Genomic DNA, 18,588 nt, shown 5'->3' on the forward strand with positions numbered 1-18,588 from the left:
CTCCTCCCGTCTCCTGCCCCATGCCATGCTCGCCGACCGCCGCGGACCGGCAAGCTGCGGCAGCAGATGCTCCCGTCCACGCCAGGCACGCATCCCCCTCTGGTCTAGCCCTGGGCCCACTCCTGCTTCCTTCGCTCTGTGGCGGCCACGAGGTCGGTGTGCATCTGAAGCTGGTCGGTGGCTGCCCGTGGGAGGCGAGCCGGACACGGCGAAGTGAGGCCACCGAGGAGGCGGAGCTCGCCGGGACGCGGCGCTGCGAGGTAGGCCTGCCGGCGGCCGACTAGCGTGCAGGCGTGGACATGCTTGGTGCGGGGCGACGGGCGGCGGAGCGGCGAGGCAGGCCTGCCGGCGGCCGACTAGGGCGCAGGCATGCTTGGCGCGGGGGGTGGCCGGGAGCAGGCACGCTGGGCGCGGCGATGGATTCGTTTTTTGGGAACGATGGGTGCAGACTGGTCAAACCTAACAAAGTTAGCGCCGTTAGTACATGTGTGACGGACGGCGTCTTCACCCTCGCCACGTGGCACCTTATATTGGGACCCATCTGTCAGATTTTGCATCAAACTGCTATAATCGGCCAATTAGCGTTTTTTGAAAACTGTTACCACAATGTTGGTGGTTTTTTGAAAAAAGATCAAATGTTGGCGGTTTTTTGAATTAGGGTCCTCAATTGTGGTGGTTTTTTGCAATTTACTCAGATACATTCGTATCTAGACAAATTCAAGACAAGTAATTCGGAACGGAGGGAGTATATCGAAACGACTAAAACTCAGTCGACTGATTTCTTACGAAGTCTCAGTCGATCCCTCGATTGATTTTTTTATGCTAGTTGCTTGTCACGTTTAATCGGCCTGCTAGGATGACGCGGCCGGCCGGCCTGTTTCTTTTTTTTTTGTCTGTTGGGTTGTGGATGGAAATAGACCATGCAAAGTGCAAAGTGTGTTGTCTTGTTTTTTTAGTAAATCAACGTGTGTGTCCTATCTTCCCCCAAATCTTTTAGCATGTCTTCATTAATAAACATTTTTATTTTCCTCCACGATGTGGGTCAAGGTTTGCTCATATAATATTTGGTAATGCGATAAACCATTTAATCTATGTGCCAAGATTCGTGCAAATTTGTGCTGCATTTCCTTTTTCGGGTCGCAACATTGTGTAATATTTTTTTTCAAAATGGATTGAGCCAATTCATTTTGGATGTGCAAGTTAGTTTTCCTTTTGTTTTTGTTTGTTCTTTTAAAATTATTAGCTATTTTCATTCTTCTCATTCTTTTCTTGTTCTCTTTTTCTCTCATAATTCCTCCTTTGAAATATGTTCGTGTGCTTTTTTTTTCATTTTGTACTTTTTGGCTTTTATTAATTCTTAATTGTTCATATTTATTGCCGTCAATTTTGTAACCATACTATCAGCTACATGTACATCTATCCACATGCGACTACACACATCGTATTTCTCTTTTTTTTCCTTTTTTCGTCTGGAGAGGGGGTAGTTGCATGTTTGTCAATAGGCACGCAACTGCAAGGGTCGTCCCCGACTACAACTGCATGTCTTCGATGCAACCGCAACTCAACGGTTTGTTTGTCGGGAGAGGGGGATAGCTGCATGTCTATCAATAGGCATGCAACTACAAGTGTCGTCCCCGAGTGCAATTGCATGTGTTTAATGCGGCTGCAACTTTGTGATGTTTTGTCGGGAAGGGAGAAGTTGCATGTTTGCTACTAGGCACGTAACTGCAAGTGTCACTCCCACCGCAACTCTCTGTTCTTTTGTTCAGGGAGGCAGTTGCATGTCTGTCATTAGGCATGCAACTGCATGCCCACACACCCCGATCGAAACTGACCTTTGTTTTTTCTTTTGTAAATGGGTTATGCAAGAGGGATACAGTTGCATGTCCGACACTAGGCTTTGCAGCTACAAGTGTCACCCCATCTACAACTGCATGTCTCCCTCTTGGCTGCAATTGGTCTTGTGTTTTTGTCGGAGGACGGCGGGAGAGGGATGGCAGTTGCATGTCCGATACTAGGCGTCGGGAGATATTGGGCCCAATTTCATGTCCCATGCTAGGCATGCAACTGCATGTCTTCTACCTTGGTCGCAATTGCATGTCTTATAACTTGGTTGCAACTCAGACTTCCATTTCTTGTTGTACAGGGAGAGGCGCCAGTTGCATGTCCCACACTAGATATGCAATTGCATGTCTTCTAACTTGGTCGTAACTGGGGACCTTTATTTTCAGAGAGAGAGAGAGAGAGAGAGAGAGAGAGAGATAGAGAGAGAGGCCTAGTTACATGGCCCACACCAGGCACACAACTGCATGTCTTTGAGCATGGTCGCAACTGCATGTCTTATAATTTGGCTGCAATTCGACCTTTTCTGTTTGTTGGATGAGGTGAGGGGCTAGTTGCATGTCGCAGAATAGGCACACAACTACATGTCTTTTCTAACCTAGTTGCATTTTTGTATGCGCCTTTGTTTTGTCGGAGGTGGCGGCGACAAGAGAGTGGGGGCCCAATTGTATTCATGCAATTGCATGTATTCCAACATGTTCGCAACTGCATGTCTTCAAACTTGGTTGCAACCCGTCTTGTTTTTGTTAGACGACGGGAGGGACCAGTTTGCATGTCCCATGCTAGGCACGCAATTGCATATCTTCTAACTTGGTTGCAATTGAGGCCTTTGTTTGTCAGAGGGGCGGCATCAAGAGAGAGAGAGAGGCACTCGCATGCTCAAATGTAGTCATGCAGTTGCATGTCGTCTAACTTTGGTCGCAACTCAAATTTTTCTTCTGTCGGGCAAGGAGAGGGGGCAGTTGCATGTCTTCCAACATGGTCGCAACTCGACATTTTTTATATTTTTTGTCGGATGAGGAGATGGGCCAGTTGCATGTCCCACGCTAGGCACGCAACTGCATGTCTTTTAACTTGGTTGCAACTGTAAGTGGCTTCCATTGTTTTGTCGGAGGGGGCGATGACAAGTGAGGGGGGGGGGCACTTGCATGCTTAAATGTACTCATGCAACTGCATGTCTTCCAATATGGTCGCAACCACGTATGTGTCTTCTAACTTGGTTGCAACACGACCTTTTTGTTTTTTTCTTGGATGAGGTGAGGGGCCAGTTGCATGTCGCAGAATAGGCACGCAACTGCATGTCTTCTAACCTGGCTGCAGTTTGTAAGCGCCTTTGTTTTGTCGGAGAGGGCAGCGGCAAGAGAGAAGCATGTCCAACTATAGCCACACAGCTGATCTAACAACTAGCTTTTGTTATTTTCTCACAGCGGGGAGTGGGCAAAAAGAGCATATTAAAGCTGAAATAGTTATTTTTGTCTAGATCCAGGGACACATACATGTTTGTTGTGGTGGAATGTAGTATCGATAGACGGCGTGCTGCTCTTTTTTCTGTTTGAAGTCTCTGAAATGTGGACCCAGGCTCAACATCTTTCTAGAGGCCACCCCAACAGTACTGTTTCAACTGAGAGACGAGCGGGGACAGAGAAAGAATGGGCGAGGAAGGAAGCCGCATCACGGGGGTGGGCACATCGAAGCTTTCCGCGGCGGAAGTCGCCGGTGAGAAGATGATCGGCGACGCGGGCGCCCCTCCAGACTCCAGTGTGTGAATTTATTTTCAATTTTTCATTTTTGATTTTGTAGTTTCTGTTTTTATTTCTATTTATTTTTATGTTTTGGATTTGTGTTATTGTTTCTTTTCTAAATTAGTGATGTTTTGGATATTTATCTAAAAAATAATGCCACTCAATTTGCGCACACGTGGACCACACATTTTTTCTTAGTTTATTTTTCTTCTTTTTTGTGGCAAAAATATGTGCTCAAAGAAATACAAACACGCCACATTTCTTTTTGAACAACTACACTTTTTTTGTATGAATTATGTTTGTTTGAGACACACTACAGTGCAAATTGACTGGGAGAGCTGACACAGACATCCATATATTTGACAGCCCAAATACAAGCAAAGAAAAAATAAACCAATCTAAAAGAAAGAGAACAAAAAACAATAGGAGGCTGCCCATGTACAAGCAAGAAATAAAAAACCCAACACGAGACAAGCAATTTGGAAGAACAAAATAAAGGACAAAAGCAGCCCACCTAAGAAGACAAGAAAAAAAAGGACAAAAAGAAAGCCCTGTACGCGTTCGACAAGCCCAAAGGAAAACGAAGGAACAACAAGAAAATCGAACGGGGCATCTGCAGAACGCTGACATCGGTCGACTTAGACTTCGCGAAGTCTAAGTCGACTGAGTTATAGACAGACCCTTAGTATATATGCCCATCACAAAAAAATACTCTCTCCGTCTGTCTCGTAATATAAGACGATTTTCCAAGCTTCAAGGTGAAACAGCTTGCAAAAACGTCTTATATTGTGGGGCGGAGGGAGTAGCTTATAATTTGAGAGTCAAGGCGGAGGGAGTAGCTTATAATTTGAGAGTCAAAAATGACGAAGCTTGCGGTACATTCTGGATTTGCCACCATCTCGCATGCAAGATTTTGTGTTCGATGCTCAAGTTTTTTTTTTGCATGATAATACGTGTCTCATTCATATCATAAAGAACAAAGTACAAGTCACGTAAAGACCGACATGACAAAACTGAAAAGATAGCAGAACATCTCTGAGCTTGACACCAACGCACGTCACCTGCCTCTGGCACCACCACAGTAGCCACCGAAGAAAAGAATGACGAACCACCTTCTCACCTGAGCTCGACGCGGCTCCATCGCTCATATGCAGCTTTGCGGACCTCCAAGGTGGCTCACCAAAAGTGAAGCCCTTACCATTGAACGAATCAGACCGGGGCAACACCCCGGACACGCCATCGAACTCCAGATCTAGCATCCCACCACGACTAAAACGCCGAAGGAGGAAACCATATCTGCCATCCACGAACCACGAGCCCAGCACATGCTCCGTCTTCCAGATGTCGTTGATGCAGACCACAATCTGCATCCGCTCCTGGACTGCCTCCCAAGCTCCGCGCCGACGCTGGAGCAAACGCCGTCGCAATGGCGGAGCTCGAGGACATAGGTCCACCACGAGGATGCCGCCGCCACCACGCCATCCTTGCTTGAACAGACTGGTTTCCAAATTCATCCCCAACAATAGGACCGATTGCCTCGTTAGGAAAGGATCCGAAGAATCTTTATTCAGCGTTGTCATCGTCACCGCCGAAGCAAAGACGATGAACAACCTAAAAATCTAGACTACGAGAGAGTAAAAACGATCCACACGCGTGGATCCGACGACCCCCCTCACCACCGACGACCGAGGTCGCCGGCGGAGGGGAGCCGCCGGAGAGCGGCATTGGAAGACCGGCCTCCCCTGGCGGCGGCTAGGATTCCAGCCTATTTTAGTCCTTAGATGTGGGATCGATGTAGGCCGCAAAATCATTTTTATTTAATATTATTTCAACACTCCCCCGCGCGTTTAGGCTATTTTAGTGCATTAGCAGGGTCTTGAACTCAAGACCTCTTGGCTCGGATACCATATTGAATTCATGCTCCAGCCAACTCATCCAAAAGTCTAAACTGATGGAGGGAGGCGGACAATATATTTCAATAATAACATGTTGGCTACTGATGGTTGTAGTCGAGAGCTGTGAAACGGTTGTGTTGTGGTTTTGCCTTGGCTTTAATAAAAGTTGGGGCAGAGGTGAAACCCCTTTGATTCAAAAAAAATGTTTATATGTCATTCAATTATTCTTGATGAATGGCTCTTATCTTTCTCAACCGCTATAAAACGCGTATCATGTTCAACTGAAACATATGAATCCATATACCTGGCATCCTTGGTGAAAGACGTACAATTAGATTTAGGTTTTCATGAACTTTCTCCGAAATATATTTTTCAGGTGCTATAATAAATTCATTAAATTGTTTTTATTTTATTGCAGAACATAAATAATATATACTCAACAATATCATTTTGAAGAACAAAAAAATTCATTGTGAATGACAGGTAGAGATTTTGTAGTGTCAATATATCCTTCCTTGTTTGATGTGGCTTGGAGGACTGGTTCTTAGGGGGTGTTTGGTTGCAAGGGACTGGATTTTTTTTAGTCTCAGGGACTAAAAAAACAGACCTTCAATTGAGTCTTTTTTTAGTCCCTTAAGGAAAAGTCCTTCCTGTTGCGTTACATAGGGACTAAAAGGGACTTTTTTTAGTCTAGTCCCTGTAACCAAACACCCCCTTAATTTGACGCGTGCAGTTATTATTATCCTTAACCTTACAAACTGGTACTGGTCAGCATTACTCAGTATGAAGTAGGATATGGTGCATCAATTTCGACCTGTGGTTGAGTTGGTTAGGTGGACAGTGGTATCCCCAACCCACCAGGGTTCAAATCCTGGTGCTCGCATTATTCTTGGATTTATTTCAGGATTTCTGGCTACGCGCTTTCAGTGGGAGGAGACGTTCCCGTCGACGACGAGGCGCCTACGGTGACTTCGTAAATCTCAAGATGATATGCCGGCTCAGTCTCTCGGAGGTGCTCATAGGGGTAGGGTGTGCGTGTGTGCGTTCATAGGGATGAGTGTATGTGCGTGTGCGTATGTGCGTTCATAGGGATGAGTGTATGCGCATGTATATGAGCGCTTGTGTCTGTACTGATGCTCAAAAAAAAATCGACTCCGGATCACTTCACTTCTTTTGAGTATCAGTACATAATGCCCAACCGGAGTTGCTGCGGAAACCGTGCCAAAACAAACCCATAAATGGGTGCTTAAAAACAACAAAAACAAATAATGAAAAAACAAATTTACAAAGGTTCTTGGTTTATGTTGTGTAAACAATAAACCTGCGAAGCACTTCCTCTGTTCCAAAATACTTCCTCCGTCCGAAAATACTTGTCATCAAAATGGACAAAAAAGGATGCATCTAGAACTAAAATACATCTAGATACATCCCTTTTATTTATTTTGATGACAAGTATTTTCGGACGGAGAGGGAGTACTTAAGCTTCTGGGTTTGTCCTAAGTCAAACCTTTTTTAAGAACAGTCGCAAACTATGAAATGGGGAGCAACGGATCTGTGTTGTTAATTATATCCATTCTGTTTAAGAACGCATCATCGATCATCTCTGGAACAAGCTTCTGCTATGCCTTCAGGAAACAGACTGCCAACACCCTTGATCTCTGGCGTTCATATCCTGAATGGACTGAATAAGGTGTCTTACTCCTTCAAGCTTCTCTACATCCGGCATGAAGGAAATTCGGTGGCTCTTAGAGCATCTCCACTCGTTCGGTCCCCAGGGATTTGAAATATCGCCGCTTGGGGGGCGAAGGGGCGGAAATTTCAGCGTCGGGGGCTCGGGCTCCCAGTCGCCACCCCAAAAGGGCCCAAGACGTTATTTTTTTCAAATACAAATTCGGCTAGATTTGGACGAAATTCGGGCTGTTTTCATTGATATTTTACAAAATTAAAGACATAAAACAAACTTAGAAAAATAAAACTACGCCGCCCCGAGCCTACTGCATGCCGAGGAGCTTGTAGAAGGCGGTGTAGTCGTCGCCGCCGTCATCGTCGTCTTGCACGCCGCCGCCGTCCTTGTTGCAGCCCTGTCCTGGGTCACCTTGGCGGACGGGGTTGGGGGGCGGCGGCGCCTCCTCGTTGCTGTCCTCAAGGACGATGAGGCCGCCCTCGTCGCGGCTGCGGCGCCGAGAGGCGATCTCCTCGAGAGTGTGGCCCCGGCGCTCCATCTCCTCCGGACGTAGTCATCGTGCGCCCATTTGAGGCCCGTCTTGAGGTCGGCGGCCATGTCGGCGTGCTCCTGCTTCACCACAACGGGCGGCGTCGCCGGTTCCTTCTTCGGCCTGACCAGGCGAAGATGGCCACGGGGAGGAGGGGAAGGCTGGCGGCGCCCCTCGTTTATGACGAGGCCGTTGGGGGCGCGAGGGGAGATGCTCTTAGCACGAGTGTTGAGCAATGCTATGATGTAATGCCTGATTTCCTGGCTGCATCTTTGCATTCAGAGTGCAATCCAACATTGCGTAGTAAAACCTGGATCGCTCTAAAAAGAACAATCTCCAGCGGTCTGAACTCCGATGGATCATAATTTCATATGTGTTGCACTAGTATGAAAACAAGGAGCTTCAGAAGATACTGAAAGTCTAGCAAGAGTAGACCAACATATAGATATGCAATTTCTGTTTCCTAGACAGAAAAACAGAATACTGTATCTTATCTAGACAAGTGAAAAAAGTGGGAAATACACTGACTGAAGTCGGGGATACATATGAAATCATTTGGCACAAGGACCCCACCATGGAGAATCTCTCAACCTCTGCTAAGTAGGGCATGACCAATGAAGGCGGAGGATTGAGGCTATTGTTCACATGCGTTCAGTCCAATGGTGGCTATGGTGGTGCTGCCTCACACCCAGTCATCCTTTGGTCCCCATATGCTCATCTTTTTTATTCTTCCTCCCCTTCTTTCCCCCTCCCTCCTTACCTTTTCCTTCTTTATCTGCTGAAAAACCCGTCTCCTCTGCAAGCTTCACCTGGCGCATGCAAGCAGCGGCAAAATTTCGTGTTTTGACCCTTTTTCCAAACAAATTCAGGATCTGATCCCCGTTTGAAATATTTTCGAGATTTGACCCTTTTTCCTACCGCCAGAGCTCCTGGCGGTAGGGTTACACAGCCTACCGACAGGGACCCTGGCGGTAGGAAACTTATCCACGTCAGCGCGCGGAGACGGCGCCGTCCCCCCTCCGTCGCACCCTACCGCCAGGGGCCCGGGCGGTAGACTGTGTAACCCTACCGCCGGATCCCCTGGCGGTAGGGTCCGGGCAGTTATTTCGCCCGGAGACCCCCGCGCCCCTTCCCTTCTCCCCACCCCTCCCCTCCCCAAGTCGGCAGTTCATCCATTTTCTCCCCCAAGTCGCGCCCCTCTCTCCCTCTCTCATCTCCTCCACTCTCCCCCTCCGATCTTCACCATTTCTTCACCGTTTTGGCGGATCGAGATGGCCCCGAAGAGAGAAACGTAAGCTCCTCCGATCCCTCCAATTAGTTTTTGCAAACTTGCTTCTGATTCGACGCATTATTTGCTTGAAATCCCTCATGTTTTTTAACTTAGATTGGATTTTTTTCACCTAAGATTGATTGTAATTGTAGTTCTTAGTTCTTTAGTAACTAGTGGTATTGGATATGAACTCTAATCAATAGTTCATATATTAGTGTGAAGATGAACCCTAGTTCATAATTTATTTTGTTAAAAAAATTATGATGTAATGTTGATATGAGGATGAACCCTAGTTTGATGATGCATGTTGATATGATGATATGATCTAGTGTGAAGCTGAACCCTAGTTTGATGATTCATATTGATATGATGATATGAAGATGTTGTTTGGAAAAAAATATTTAAAAATATGAAGCTATGATGTATGTTGGAGGATTTTTTTTATATGATGCATGTTGATATGATTTGATCCATCATGTGTAGTAGATGTTGTTGGAGAAATATGCTTAAAATTTTATTTTGATATGATGCATGTCGATATGATTTGAGTTCATCTTTTGCTTATGTATGCTTCATGCTTATGGTGCTTTTGTTTATGAAATTTTATTAAGGCGGCCACTTCTTGCGGACAATATCGGCCCACGGTACTGCATGCTGGACTGGGCATTCGACAAGGGTCATCGTGCCCGTTTCATAGAGAACGGAGAGGTAAGTTATATGAATGAAATTTTGATCCAAGTTTTTGGATTGATGAAAATAATTTCCTAACTTTTGGCGTTTAATTTTTGACAGACGCTCCAGCCACTGCGCATGAGGGGTCACGGGATTCATGGGCATATGGACTACGACGAGCGCTACGCGCCGTTCTTCAAGAGAGCCCGGCTGTTGGGTTTCGTGTTGCAGTTCAAGCGTCAGCCGCCGACGCTTGTCCACGCAGCTCTGACAACGTTGATTGACCGGTGGCGACCGGAGAACCATTCTTTTCATCTGCCATGCGGGGAGATGACGGTGACCCTCGAGGACTGGGAGATGATTACTGCCATGCCGATCGAGGGTCATGCACTCACCGGTCGAGTGGAGAGGACCAACTGGCAGGAGAGGGTCACCACCCTCATCGGCGACTGCCCCGGTGCCAAGAGTAACCGTACATCCGGTGTGCCATTGATCTGGCTCTCGGAGCACAGGAAGACATGCCCCGAAGGCGCAGACGAGGCGACTGTGGAGTGGTACGTGCGGGCCTACCCGTGGTATCTTCTCACGGAGGTCGTGTTTCCAGACAGCTCCGGAAACTCTGCCAACTGGTCGTATCTGTTCTTTCTAGCCGACTGGGATGCAGGGTACAGTTGGGGGACGTCATCTCTCGCCTACCTATACCGTTCGGTAAGAGAGTGTCTAGTTGCGTACCTACCTACGAAAGTGTGTCCATGACATTTTCTTATATCTGATCCTCATTTGATGTTTTGCAGCTTGACGACGCAACGCAGAGGACGGGAGACAAGTCCAATATGGGTGGCTTTGTCTGGGCCTTCTCCATTGGATGTGGGAGCGGCTGCCGGTGGGGCGTCCGGAGAAGTTGCGAAGACTCCCATGGGAAGACTATGGCGAAGAAGGCGACGAGACTCGAAACCCCACCGTAGCTTACGAGTGGGACGTTGTCAAACTTTACACGGGCCTAAACAAGACTTCGTACAAGACCTACACCAACGAGTTGGACGCTTTGACGCATACACAGGTATATGAACTCGCCCAACACCTTTCTCTTTGTTTCCACTATTGACCGAGAGTGCGAACTTACCAAGGTATATGTAATAGGTAATCTGGTGCCCGTATCGACAAGAACGAGAGTGGGCCTTTGATCTGAACGTGATGTGCGATGCGGACCGTGGTCTCTGGCGGTGCATCGTGCCCATGATCTGTGTGTACGCCGTCGAGTGGCATATGCCACAACGCGTGGCCACGCAGTTTGGGATTTATCAGCATACCCCACCGGGCCAGCCCACCGATACCGGCGGCCACGCGCTGCACCTGTGAGCTCTTTGTTCTCCGTGAGATTATCATGTTTCTTGTTGCTTATGATGATCTCATTGCGCTTATGATGATTCTTGTTGCTTATGCCTTGCAGGATGAGCCGGCAGAAGAATCAGTCGATCACAAACTGGGGAGAGGAGCATAAGACTCATGTGACGGAGTGGAACCGACGGAGGTACCGTAAAGACGTGGAGAGGAGAGTGACTAACTGAGATGATTACCTGGGCCGACACATGAGGTGGTACGATGATGGCCAGAAGCACCATCTTCGTCTCAGGCCTCGATGGACGGCGGAAGACATCGCGGAGCTGGAGTGGGCTGACCCCGATGAACAGGCATACCAGACCGGCATCAGAGACATGCACAGTGGATTTAGGGAGTTTGCACCCCTCATCAACAGAGTGGTAAGTTCGAACCGACGGTTGATTTTAAAATATTTTATTCGTCATCGTGACTGACTTATGCCGTTGCAGTCCGGTGAGCTGAACAGATGCATCTTCGATGCCTCAGATGCACTAGGTGATCTTCCCGGGAGCATAGAATCGGAGACCAGAGTCAGGGGGACGATGAAGGTACATTTTCAGCCTCCTCGGAACACATGCATCTTTTTCACTTGCAATCAGTCGATCTGATACTTATTATGACCTTGCTTCATTGTGTGTGCAGAAGTTCGTGCAGTGTTGTCGCAAGCTGGTAGGGTTGCTTGGGTGTGCTGGAGCTGGGTCAGTTGAAGCTTATCAGCCTGTAGCCACACAGGGTATCATCGGCTCATCGAGCCATGCTCCCTCGTCGTCTAGGTTGGTTGGGGAGGAGGAGGATGAGGAGGAGGAGGAGGAGGAGGAGGCCACATATGAAGAAGGGGAGGAGGAGGATGAGAGCAACGGGGAGGAGGAGTACGATGAAGATTATGGACCTCCAGCAACTCAAACGTCTCAAGCATCTCAGCTGCCGAAGAAGAGGAATCCGAAGACGAAGGATTTGCTGAGTCCGGAACCTTTCCAGAGACCGGTTCCTCGACGGCCCAAGAAGAAGACCGAAGACACTCGTTCAAAGAGTAACGAGGACCGTACCTCCAAGAGGGGAAGGAGCAACTGATTATGCTCTTCGATAGTTGGCTCTTTTAGTTTGGTTGAACTTCGTTTGGTTGAACTTTTCTAGTGGTTATGAAGCTACGTGGAACTATGTGTTTGCTATTTGTGGATCTATGTGTTTGCTATTTGTGAAACTAAGTGGAACTCCGTTTACTAATTAGTTGAAGTTCGTTTGAAATGTTCTATGCACTTCAAATTTGTTAATGTGTATGTGATGCCCAAATTTAATTGTTTGAGATATGTGATATTGTTGTCATATTTGTGAAACTTGCTATAATATTACTGTCATATTGAATTTGAAAAGAAGCAAGCAATTGAACTTAAATTCATAAAACACAGGACCCTACCGCCAAGGACCCTGACAGTAGGGTCAGACAGCCTACCGCCAGGGCACTTCAATTCTTCGTTACAGAAACATTACACTGAAAAAACAGGACCCTACCGCCATGGGCTCTGGCGGTAGGGTCACACAGCCTACCGCCAGGGCCCTTCAATTCTTCGTTACAGAAACATTGCACTGAAACAGGACCCTACCGCCATGGGCTCTGGCGGTAGGATCGCACAGCCTACCGCCAGGGCTCTTGGCGGTAGGTGCTTAACCACGTTCAGCGCAGTCAAACGGCCGCCGTCCCCCTCCGTCGCACACCTACCGCCATGGGCCGTGGCGGTAGGCTATCTAACCCTACCGCCAGAGGCCCTGCCGGTAGCAAAATGGTCAAATCTCGAAAAAAAAATCAAACAGGGGTCAGATCTTGAAATACTATCCAAAAAGGGTCAAAACACGAAATTTGGCCGCAAGCAGCGGTCCTGCTGCCACAGTGGCATCTGAGCCTAGTTGGCTTATGAAGAAGCATCACGGGGCTACCCATTGGCCCATGCCCGTAGTACCACATCACATCAGTGCAGCCTCAGTGCCATTTTTATAGAGAAACGAACGACATGGACCAGTGGTTAACGGCCAGTCTTCAAATATAGGAAACACAAACCAACAACAAAAGGCAAGAGTTGCAGAGCAGGAAAGTTCATGCGCAGCTTATTATTGCCTTCTTTGTGCAGACTGCAGCATATGGGCCATATGTGGGTGGCTATTTCTAATGATAAGACACAACAGCTGAAAGCTCTCTGGACTGTGATCTTGTCCAAAGACAGATATACTGCAACATGTTACAAGTTTAGGACAGTAATTATGTACCCTTACCGAGACAGATATGGTCAGACTAGCAGAAGAGTTAAGACAACTATTATTATCAATGTAAACAATGATTACACTTGGTGCACACTAATCTGCACAGCTTCGTCCAGGCAACGAAATGGAACACTGTGAGCCGGAGGCCACTGCAGATCAGAGGGATGCTTCTCCAGTCTGCAAACCCACTCCTATAGTCAGTCCAAGGGCGAGTGGAAGATGCAAAATTGCATGTGCAGAGCAGAGCAGTTGCACACGCTCACTGACACTTAGCTGCAAAGAAAAAGATGGCCCGCGTTTGTTTGTTGACGAGAACGACTAGTACCAGTAGCAAACTTCTTTTCATTCAGATGCAAAGGCAAACGATGTCTGAATCTTCCATGCAAGAACAACCCTTATTAGAGGCTTAGAACTTACTTCCTCCGTTCCAAAATAAGTGTTGTGGCTTTAGTACAAAACTGAACTAAAACCGCGACACTAATTTTGGGACGGACGGAGGGAGTACGTACCAAGAATGGAACAATTCTGTCAGAACAAAACACACCTTTGATTTGATCCACCAAAACCTTGAGCCGCTGATTCATCCAGCTCCATTACATATTCACATTCATATGCTACTTCTCTGCTGTCGGAACTATTTAAAACCTTGGTAGACAACTTACCAGATTAGTCCATCCATCCCAAAATAAATGTCTTAGTGCAAAGTTGTACTAAAGTTGAGACACTTTATATATCTGTATGATGAAAGAGAAGGCGACAAGGTATCATCATAATCACAAATCATTAAACGGGGAGCAATAGATCTGTGATATTACAGTATCCATCCATCCATCCATCCTATTTAAGAACACAGCAGTCTGAAATCTTTGTATGAAACAAGGAACTTCAACAGATACTAAAAGTCCGCAACTGATGGCCATAGCTGGTCTAGCCAGAGTGAACCAACATATGCAACCCGACCTTTTGAAATTTTCGTTTCCTACGAAAAACAAAACAGAAGTGCAGATGTGGTTCACACTTTAACCTTATCTGGACAAGTTAAAGATGGGAATGCACTCAAGTTGGGGCACATATGGAATCATTTACCACAAGGAGAGGACACCAACCATTGAGAACTCTCATGCCTTTGGTAAGGACCACACCAGTGCAGCCTCAGTGTCATTTATAGAGCAATGAACAGCATGGACCAGTGGTTAACGGTCAGTCTACAAAATATAGGAAACAGAAACTAACAACAAAAGTGCAAGAGTTGCAGAGCAGGAAAGTTCATACGCAGCTAATTCCCTTCATTGTGTAAGTTGTGTAGCATATGGGCCATATGTGGCTATTTCTAATAATAAGACACAGCAGCTGAAAGTTCTCTGGCTTGTGATCTTGTCCATGGATAAGCAGCATATGGCATATGTTTTGGAGGCAGCAACATGTCACACAAGTTTAGAACAGTATATACCTTTACTGATTGGAAGAATTGATACGAATATTATTATCAATGTAAATAATTACACCTGATACACTAATCTGGACAGCACAGTCCTGATTCCATCTATAAGCAGCATCTTAAAAGAACAGAGCAGCAAATCTGCAACTTAAGCTAAATCTTCCTGACTCTAAGTTGGGCTTAATAATGTACTGCAGAAAATGTAGCTGCTGAACAACTTACAGAGTTAGCCAGTTCTAAGAAACCAAGTAGATTCTGAAGAAAAAGTTGCTTGTGCTGCTGCCATCTTCTAAAATGTATGGCATGGGCTGCTAGCATTCAGCTTGAGCCACTCAAACGAAACCAAAAAGCCCTCTTCCAAACAAGCGCGAGCTTCTCCTCCTCCCCCTGTTTGCGGCTCTGTTGCTCCTCATCGGCGTCAGGTAAAACCGCAGCATGCCATTATCAAAGTTCCCAGGAGAGGTGTAATGGACGCTCCTGCTCCTGCCGATCCTGCATTCCTTGTTCTTAAGCCAATCCGCGCGGAAATTCTGCGCGTCCCCGTTAGCCACGGCGGCTTGGGAGCTTCTGCTTGAGCCCTGGCTTGCTCTGCCTGGAAGTACCGACCCGTTGCGGCCATGCTGAATTTCGCCATTTTCGATGTCTGCCATCTCCCCATTTTTACACCTCCGGGTTTCCCTCCTCGACTCCGAGAAGGACCGGTCAAGAGCATGCTCCCCCTTCCTCACGAATTCTTTTAGTGGACTCGTGATGCTGCGATCCCACACCCTGCTCCACCTGTTGGACCTCCGGCGCCGGACACCTGAGGCCGCCACAGTTATCTCCGGGCCGGCGTCACTGCAACTCCTCCTTCCTCTGAACCTCGGCCCCTCGCCGCCCACATCGGCAGAATGCCCCCTATTCCTGCTCTCTGCTGCAACCTCGGCAGCAGGGCGCTCCCTCGCCGATTCCTCTGCATTGCCCTGCCTGACCCTGGTGACGCCATCAGACGGCTCGTCTAGGCACGCGAAGGAGCAGGCGAAGGCCCTGCCCACCATGGAGCCGTCCCAGGAGTGGCGGGGCGGGTCCAGGGAGGAGCCTCTGGGCGGCTCCCGGCAGATCATCCACTCGCAGGAGCGGCGGAAGCTGGCCCTCCGCTCCACCAGCGGCGGCGACGGCCCGCCGCTGGCATCGCCAGGATGGGGATCCACCGCCCCAGACGGGCGCGAGGGCTCCTCCTCCTCCTCCTTGGTCCCGCGCCGCCGCGCCCCCCGCCTGGGCAGGATCGCCCTGAGCCAGGAGGCGCCCATCCACTTCCTGCCGCCGCCTCCGGGGTGGTCCGCCTCTGACGCTCCGGGATCTTTGGCGTCGGGCGGACGGTTGGCGCCCGGGCGGTCGGCGGCGGCGCCGGAGTCGTCCATCTGGAAGAGCAGCATGAGCGTCCTCCGCAGCTTGCCCTGGTCTTCTTGGTCGCCGGAGGCGGGGACGGGGACGGGGAGGGAGCGGGCGTCGGGGTCGCGGGAGGAGGAGGAGGAGGCGACCTCGACGATCTCGGGGCTGCGGACGGAGGAGAGGCGCTCGACGAGGCAGGCGGAGCAGACGCCGTTGAGGGGCTGGTCCGGGTGGCGGCCGCACCGCCGGCCGGTCACCGGCTCCTCCGTCCCCGTCCCCGCCTCCGGCTCCGGCAGCGGGTGCGGGCCCTCCATTGGGTGGGGTCGTCGGGCCGGGAGTGGAAGCTCCGGCAGAAAGAGAGGGCGGCGAGTGAGTGAGTCAGCGAGTCAGTGGGGGTGTTGGGCGGCAGGGTGGGGGGACAAGCAGGAGGACGAGGGGGTGCGACGACATTGACATGGACATGGCTGGCCGGAAAGGCCAAAAGAAAGAAAGAAAGAAAAACCCTAGCCCTGGTGAGTGGGAAAGTCTGGCGGCCTGAAAGAAAAGCGACTTTCGGGGCCTGGGTTCCTTCCGGCGCGTGCGGTGTGGGGAAAGGAAACGAACGCAAACGGTAGGAAAAGGTGGAGTGGAGTGCAGGCGGGGATGGGATCGGGACGAGGTATCGGGCCGGAGATGCGAGTTTGTCGCGGCCGAGGAGTTGGGGGACGGCCGGAGCGGGGTGACAACGACGACGACGACCCGGGGGCGGGGTACGGCCGGTCGCGCACCGCAAACGGGAACCGATCCCGGCTCCGGTGCGCGGGCGCACGGCCACGGACGTTAACGCGTGGAGCGGGCGGGCGGGCGGGCCGGCTGGGCCCCGTGCGTGGTACGGTACGTGCCAGCGGCAGTGGCAGGCGGTGGGGGCTCGCTCAGCCGGTCGGAGGATCACAGGACTTGCGGCGCCGGATTTATGTCTGCCCGTCCATCACCACCGGCAGCACGTACGGTATGGCCGTCACCGGCCGCGGCGAGCGTGCGCTTGTCCCGGATCCGGGCTGCCGCCGTCCTGCCTGCCAGCCAGCCAGCGACCGCACCGCACTACACGCCCTCCTCAACGCCAGCGGACGGGTACTACTCACTGCTTGTTACGCAGTCGGTGGCGCTTCTCCACCCCCCAAAAAAAAGGAAACGATACCAACGTTTCCCATGTCAATTTATATTACCGCAATGATGGCAAATTTATTTAGTTTACAAAACACAGCAGTTCCCTGACAAAAATACATGAGCTAACCGGATTTGCCATGCTCGCCCACTAAACTGTTGAAAATATGAGCAATTTGCCGAGTGATTTTATTAACAAAAATACTAGATAAAGCATGACTAGTGTAGCAGTGATAAAACAAGCCATGCGATTTGACAAAGAGAAGGTAAACAACATCTTCATATATGAACCGTAACTAAACATATCTTGAGCAAACAGTATAGCAAGTTGCATATATGAAATAGAGTCTAACATATCTAGGGCAAATACTAGAACAAGGAATTGTAGCAGAACCTCTAATAGAAAGGGGACGAACACGTACGGGGCAGCAGCAGCAGAAGCGCTGGACTTGGGGTCGGTGTCCTCGCCAGCCATGTCGTCGAGGAGGTCGTGGACGTCGGGGAAGAAGTCGTCGTCGGAGTCCGGGGCATCCATGACGAAGAAGTAAGTAGTCGCGCGAAGCGCTCCCCAAAAACCTTATCACCCTTCTCCCGTACATGACTCAAAAGGTGTGGTTTCGGAGGCCTACTGTCCCGACTCGCGGTGCACGCCGCAAGCCGGGATGAGGAAGACAGCAGCAGCACAGAGATTGGAACCGGTGGCGAGAGGAAGGAGAAGTTCTGGTGCGTCTCTCTGGGAGGAGCGACCTCCCTTTTATAGGCGCAAGAGAAGGAGGCGAGAGGCTGCGCCGGGAGCTGAAGGGAACGCGGGAGACGAAATGAACAGGCAGCAGCGGAAGAGGCGCGTCGTTCGAATTCAGTGTCCACAGACAGAAAAATGTTTCAGCTTTCGAGTGACCTTTCATATACCCGTAGTGCGTGGCAAAAATTTAGACATCGGCTCGGCTCATTCCCGCAACCCGCGGCGCGGCGCGGCGAGGCGTGGCGAGGCGTGGCGAGGCGGGCGGCGGAGGAGGAGCGCGCGTGGATGTCCCTCTTGTTCTCATGCTCATACAAGTGGGGAAAGAACCTCCCTTATAAGGAGGTCCAGCTCCCACTCAACTAGCAATGTGAGACTAAACTTTAGTAGTATCCCTTGCCTTGCACAAATGGGCTAAGTGAGCCTCTAGGATTTATTTAGGAATTTCTGAAATAGATATTGGGATGTCCCAAAATAGACTAAATTCCAGCAATCCCCCACCAGATCCCATAGGCACACAAAATTTGCCTTTGGTTCCAAAACAATGTTTTATATACCGGTACTACAGTGAAGACTGTTAAGTTGAACTTCCACCTAGAACTCTATGCTACACTAGTAAGCAACTTGGAC

At 49.3% G+C, this 18,588-nt stretch overlaps 1 protein-coding gene and 1 pseudogene across 1 annotated transcript; one reads left to right on the forward strand and one right to left on the reverse strand.

Annotated features, from left to right (window-relative positions):
• The first annotated feature begins 8,963 nt into the window (after positions 1-8,963).
• LOC119292903 lies at positions 8,964-12,680 on the forward strand (annotated as a pseudogene).
• Positions 12,681-13,338: 658 nt separating this feature from the next.
• Positions 13,339-16,788, reverse strand: LOC119291784. Its single transcript, XM_037570592.1, has one exon. The coding sequence runs from the start codon at positions 16,388-16,390 to the stop codon at positions 15,038-15,040; it is 1,353 nt and encodes a 450-aa protein (XP_037426489.1). The 5' UTR covers positions 16,391-16,788; the 3' UTR covers positions 13,339-15,037.
• Between the last annotated feature and the right edge of the window lie 1,800 nt (positions 16,789-18,588).

Source organism: Triticum dicoccoides, chromosome 4B, assembly GCF_002162155.2.
Source record: "Triticum dicoccoides isolate Atlit2015 ecotype Zavitan chromosome 4B, WEW_v2.0, whole genome shotgun sequence".
NCBI lineage: Eukaryota > Viridiplantae > Streptophyta > Magnoliopsida > Poales > Poaceae > Triticum > Triticum dicoccoides.